The sequence below is a fragment of the Brachionichthys hirsutus genome, chromosome 9 (genome assembly GCF_040956055.1).
Source record: "Brachionichthys hirsutus isolate HB-005 chromosome 9, CSIRO-AGI_Bhir_v1, whole genome shotgun sequence".
NCBI classification, from domain to species: domain Eukaryota; kingdom Metazoa; phylum Chordata; class Actinopteri; order Lophiiformes; family Brachionichthyidae; genus Brachionichthys; species Brachionichthys hirsutus.
In genome coordinates this window covers 9,542,280-9,549,053 of record NC_090905.1, presented here as the reverse complement: position 1 = coordinate 9,549,053, position 6,774 = coordinate 9,542,280, and the positions used below count along the sequence as shown (strand labels likewise).

At 41.4% G+C, this 6,774-nt stretch overlaps 1 protein-coding gene across 1 annotated transcript; it reads left to right on the top strand.

The window, feature by feature from the left end:
* The first annotated feature begins 1,263 nt into the window (after nucleotides 1-1,263).
* On the top strand, nucleotides 1,264-2,616 carry s1pr4 (sphingosine-1-phosphate receptor 4). The gene has a single exon (XM_068743685.1). The coding sequence runs from the start codon at nucleotides 1,264-1,266 to the stop codon at nucleotides 2,506-2,508; it is 1,245 nt and encodes a 414-aa protein (XP_068599786.1). The 3' UTR covers nucleotides 2,509-2,616.
* The last annotated feature ends 4,158 nt before the right edge of the window (nucleotides 2,617-6,774 follow it).

The window sequence follows — 6,774 nt, the reverse complement described above, 5'->3', positions numbered from 1 at the left end:
ATTGTGGACTAAGACCACGGACACACATTTGTGATAAACATAGATGCATAATATGACAGGTGATCTCCACTTGCAATTTATAATGTATTTGTAAAGTATTATTGATTATTATGACAAACAGGAGGTTTAATTTTGACATTTTGACTTTGATGCATTTGATAAATGACAATTATAGTATAATGATATAAAGGGAGCCTGCTTTGCTGGAGGCTTGATTGTTTCACTTGTTTCTTGCAACACGTCCTGTGTAGAATATTAGGTCACTTGAAGTCTGCTTAGTGTAACATGTTTTGAAAGACCCTTTCCTGTATATTTTACAATAGGGCAGCTGTGATGTTGCAATATCTGGGAAAATGTGATGATTTTGCACAAATTCACATAAAATAGATTTTAACATGAGATAATAATTAACTAACAATTAATTGTTAGAATAACTGCTATATACTACTACAGATTTAGTAGTATATGCCTTTAATTATACTGTAATTATGTGTGTGTGTGTGTGGGGGGGGGGGGGGTTAGGGGTTGGGTGTTACTATCTGACCTCATTTGACTTACTTCCCCATCACAGAAGTCTCCTCACACATTCAGCATCACCACCAGCCGCCAAAGTAAGTACCCTCCACGGCACAGCTTTCACTTCACCATGCAGCGCTGATAAAAAAAATAATAATTTACACTCTTTCTGCTTTCATTAAAAAAACATTTTATGAAAAACAACAAACTTTAAATACTTGTGAAAAAAGCTTTGTATTAATATGTTAAATTTTCTTTTGGTTAATATCACTGAAAGGAAATAAGTGCAAAAATCAAAGTAATTTATGTGATTTCTTTTCTTTTCTTTATTTATTATAATATAATAGTGAATCAGTGATCCAGACAGAACCCTTAACGGCTTTTAAGAATTCTCTAAGGAACTATGTCGTGATTTAAATGGCCTGTGTTTCTGCTCACTCGCCTGCGTTAACCGCAATGAGGAGGAGTCTCGTAGCACGCGAGCGAGACATTTAAATGATGCTTTATAAATCGATTGAATGGGGAAACAGTACATTTGTGACAGCAAGGTGAGTCTTAATTCACTTTTTACATTAAGCCCTATTAATAAATTGGTCTTCTTCCTCCTTCCTTTGCCTCCCCAGGCGTGCAGACAGAGCTCCACTGGTTAGCGATGGCCTGTTTGATGACCGGAGTTCCGCGTTAATCCCTGTGCAGCTCAGACGAGTTGGGTTCCCACCATCAGCCTTGCTCTTGTCTAGCCCAGCTATGGATGTCTTCACGTCCCTCACTTCTCCCTCATCGTGCCCCCACTTGTACCTCTTACCCAGTTATAACAGCAGCAGCACCCCATCAGACGCCACCACTGCAGCCACTGGGCTCAGCGACGTCATCCTGAGGCATTACAATCACACCGGCCGCCTGCAGAATCGGACCATCTCAAACGCCCGCAGCCAGATCAGTGTCTCCACGGCCATCTTCCTCTTCTTGAGTATTTCCATCGTTCTGGAGAATCTCCTGGTTCTAACGGCCATCATCTCCCGCATCTGCCACAGCCGCCGTTGGGTTTATGTCTGCATTGCCAACATCACACTCAGCGACCTCCTCACTGGCACTGCCTATGTGGTCAACATTTGTTTGTCTGGCAGCCACACCTTTTACCTCACTCCTGCTCAATGGATCTTCAGGGAAGGGTTGCTGTTTGTGGCTCTCGCTGCATCAATATTCAGCCTGTTGCTGATTGCTGTGGAACGTTACGTGACTATGATAAAGCCGCGGCCGCAGAAGTCTGCCACGAAGAGTTACTGCAGGATCTTCGGCTTGGTGTCCCTGTGCTGGTGTTTGGCGCTGGTGATTGGTTTCCTTCCCTTGTTGGGATGGAACTGTGTTTGCAGCCTGGATGAATGTTCCACCCTTCTGCCGCTCTACTCCAAGACCTACATCTTTTTCTCACTCGTTATTTTCTTGCTCATCCTACTCGCTATCGGGGTGCTGTATGGTGCCATCTACTGCCACGTGCACAAAAGTGCACAGCTCGGCCTCCAGCGCAGTCGCAAACACTCCTTGGCTCTGCTTAAAACTGTGATAACCATTGTGGGCGTCTTCATGCTCTGCTGGGGGCCACTCTTCCTTCTGCTACTGGTGGATTTCTTCTGCGCCTCCCGCCAGTGTGCACTGCTGTTCAGCGCTGACTTATGCATTGCCCTCGCTGTCCTCAACTCTGGTCTGAACCCCATCATCTACGCACTAGGCAGCAGTGAGATGAGAAAGGTTATTGCGGAGCGTTTGTGCTGCTGCTGTCTGAGGCCTGGCCGCTGTCACACAGACACATTCTCATCCAAAGAGACCAGCAGCACCTCTGGGAGCAGGAGGGATAGTCTGAGGAACAGTTTCAACAAGGTCAGAAATCTGAGCGTGGCCTCCCCGCCGTCGACTCCTAACAAGCGGCGCAGAGCACACAAAAAATATCGGCTGAGCTCCACCACCAGCTGCTTGTCAGTTTCAAGTGGTTAAACCTCAACGTGCGCCCCTCCCAAGCAAGTAAGGCGCGACTGCGCACTGATGCACATCTTGCAGTTTCCGCCCAGTTTTGCGTTGAACATTCAAAGCTTTGCAGAAAACCACCAGTTCTAATGATTATACGATGTCAAAAAGCTTTGAAAATTAAGGACTTATATGAAACATTTGTAATAATATCATAAAAAAACATTTTTTGGTCAGAAGTTTTCTTAATACCGGTACACACTTATGGTATTGATCTGGCATGGCAATGTACTTGACGCAGTTGCCCAGTCGAAATAAAAAATCTTTCTGTACAGTACACTGAGAATAGATTGTTTACAAGTATTAAATGATGGATTTAACGTGAAATGTCTAGATAATGCTTATATGATACATAATGTGTATTTCTCTGTTTGTATTTTTTCTAATGTAATGTAAGTACAACTGATGAACGTAAAATTAAAGTTTCCTTTGCTTTGTACGAATGCACGGTTTTCAGCACACTTCATTTGCGTTCCACTGGAGGGAGACTCATCAAACCAGGTGATTCAAAGAGCCTGAGATTATATTAAAAATAAAAAGATCACAGTCAAAATAAATGCTTGTCATCTATTTCAGTCCAAATAGACTTCTCTAAAGTTGTTTTTCAGCCAGCTATTCACCACTTCCCTTTCTGACAGGACGACAGATTGAAGTGCAGTCCAAAGAAAGTGACGGCTGGGACTGCAGCCCCCCCAGGGGGACATAGCCTGGGCTAAATGATATATCGATTGTAGGATTCTGGCAGCTTTTACGAGAGGGTATACACCTGTACGTTTTATAGTCTTATTTTTTATACTCCATCACTCTCCTTCTTGGTCAATTATTATCCATCACACAACCTGGAAGTAGTTTTGGGGTCAATGTCCAGTTGACAAATTAAATGATGGTCCAACTAAACCCAAACTGGATGGGATGACGTGTCGCTGCAGGATGCCGTGTTGGTTCAGTGTCACCAGTATCAAAACTTAGAATGAAAATGGGCTTTTGTTTTTTAAAGGGATCTATTTTTTCCTTATTATTATCATTACAATGATAAGAAAAGCTGAAAAATCTACCTTTCTGTACCGGATTACATGGATATCATTAATGGTGAGCAGCATTCCACTTTTTAGATGCAGCATGTCACTCTGACTTAGGATTCATTACTGGCGATAGTGACACAGGTTACACCATTGTTCATTGTATCTAAAACTGGCCCGCCTGCTTTGTCAGTGGGGAGGGACCAGTATTTGGTTATATGTCCATAAAACTATTTTACAGAAGCTTCCTCCCTAACTTTCAGCCCTGCTTGCTTAGAATGTGTCTCGTCGTTGCACTCACTCACAGGCGCGGCTCACCCTGCAGGTGTCAAAAGGTCATACGAACTGTTCGTCTGTTTTCATTACACTTTACTGACTTGAAATTTGCTCTTTAAAAAATAGATTTTTGAGTTTTATCTGTTTGCCTTATTATCCACATATGCACTTTTATTGATACAACCATGCATCACTCTTTATTGTTTTATGTCAGATGTGTCCGTCTTTTGTATTGTCCTCTGTATATCTTGGTTTGCATTGAAATCCAGGGGTCCCTCTCAATGTCCTGGTTCCTGATGAATGAATGAATTTTCCAGAAATTGATAAATGATAAATTACACCAGAGGGTAGAAACATGTGCTTTTCTGGAACAAAGTTGAGACTTCACCACTATACACTTTATATTCAAGCTAGAAAACAATCAAATCAATTTGTTCTTCAGGTCCTACAGATATTCAGCTTTGCCCCATTGGTGCAACGACTAATATACTATACGTATTAACTATAAATACTACACAACAGTCATTGTTACTAGAGAAGCAAACAATAAATGCTGTTTGTGTGAGTACATGTGTGAGTTCCTCTCTCTTGGCTTCCTGCACCTTCACGGTTAAGAAAAAGGGATGATCCTTCCTCATTCTTTGGCCTGGCACAGATCCAGGTCTGAACCGGATGAAAACGCAAGAGAAAATTCCAGGATTTATTAGTTCTCGGCTAAGATACATGTGTTGGTTCTCATCTGACATGTCAAGGGTTGATCATTAATCCACACTGCTTTCTCTCCCACTCCCCTTAAAACAACAAGGTATTTTCTGTGTTCTAAATGAGGCACAATGGGTTAATGGTGGTCGTGTGCAGACGTGGCCTTAATTACATCACTGACTTTGCTTCCAGGTGTTCAGCAGACAGCTAATGAGGCACTGTCTGCAATTTGCTGCCATTAGCACCACGGCGACGAAACTATATGCAACATAAACACCTTGGAAGATGTTGATTCATCTCAATTTGTATATATATATTTTTTTTTTAAAAAGTGTACCTACAAAATGTTATTATTCATTTAAAGGCATTGCACATTTTTACTTTTATAAAACTTGTGCACAGCAGAAGCATGAAAGGTGTACAATAGCAGGAACAGAAGGACAATCTTCAATCTAGACAGCATGTCCTGCCTAAATGTTTTTTTAAAGAAACTTGACTACCCTGACAGAGAATGTCAAGAATGACAGAACAGACACTTAACACAATGTGGGAAATGTCAGAAAGTACAGGACTGCAATGACTGAAAAAAGGGGAGTAAACTGTTCTCCTGTCTCGCTAACATGTTCTTACATGCAGGTCGCATGGGAATGCAACCTGATATTTAATGGTTTATTGGATAATATATAGCGGGCATTACAAGTTTCACCCGTAAATACGTGCAGGTGACCTAAATCTGGGCTCAATTGACAGAATTGATCAAATCCTCACAAACTACAGGTTGCCATTATTTTTTCTCAGGGAGTGAAGAATGCACAGATTTACTAAAATTCCAGTGCGACCATGTGAAGAGGAAGTGCTCTTAAAATCTATACCACATTATTATCACCAGTGAGTTTTTTTCCTTGTGAACCTTGGGAATATGCCTGAACGTGTTTCCTGTCTTCACATAATCCCCTCATACGAGCTGCACTGAGCTGAGCACCATTTACCTAATTGCTCTGTGAAAGATATTCCAAGGGCGGTAAGTCAGTTTCAGTTCCCAAAAGTCGCTTAAATAAGGATGTAGGTTTTCCTGAACACGCTCTGAAGGACACTTCAGAAACAAGACAAGGGCAGATTGGATATTTTAGCTTGTTTATTTTGTCTTCTCAAACTGTGAGCAGTAGTTTTGCTTAGTTTTAATGCATGCACCAAGTTTTGACAAAGAAGTTATGAAGTTAAAATATAATTATTTATTTATTTATTTGTATTTATTTCGGACAGTTTTGTGGCCAGATTTGCAATTAAATTCTAAATTGCAAATCTGACAATAAATACTTTCTTAATAGACTAAAGCCAAACTCAGTCCAACTTCCTAAACACCATAAATCGACCTCATGACCTCGCCTTTATTAAAAGCTTTGGCTAACAGGTAAACAGCCTCATCATTTATCGGAACAATAGACATAATCTATGCTCTCTGTTTTTATATCGTGCTTCCCTGTTTGCCATTTTATAATTTGCCTACCAATTTAGTTCTTTCATGCTTGAACATGTTTCCCTTCTGGGGATCAATTATATCAATTGGAATGAAAAACAATGGTAGAGTTATTTCTTATGCACATTTTAACTTTATGACATTGAACTGTGGAAAATTAGTAATAAAGAAAGAAGAACGAAAGCCTTTATTGGTCATTTTATGTTACACTTTTTACATACATTGCAAACACACAATGAAATAGATTTTACACCCTCGAAACAACCACACACATGCTCATAGGTGCCCTAGCATGCAGAGAGGGAATAGGAGCAGTCGCGGGGGACGGTGCCTTTGTCAAGGGCACCTCGGCAGTGCTCTGGAGGCAGACTGGCCCCTCTGCAGCCACCAGCCCACACTCCACATTTCGTCCGGGCTGGGACTCGAACCGGTGAACCGCCCAAACCACTGAGCCACTGACGTAATGGCATGAAACAATGGTTGCGCACCCAATAACATAAAAAATAAATCAAATAACTGAAAGTAGTTGGGAGCGTAAATGCCATTCTGAATAAGGCATTTCACACACTGTCGTCTCCCTCGTTCCGTTAAATGCTGAGACAAATGATTGCTGAATTGATAGCAGTTGGCACTTGGCTGAAACGATGCAATATTGCATGGCTGGCATGATAAACCTTTCTATCCTTTTGTTGAGTGACCTCGAGTCCTGAATGGAAGATGTAGCTGCTGAAATTCAAGTAAATTGGGAAGGAAAGGTTAGGG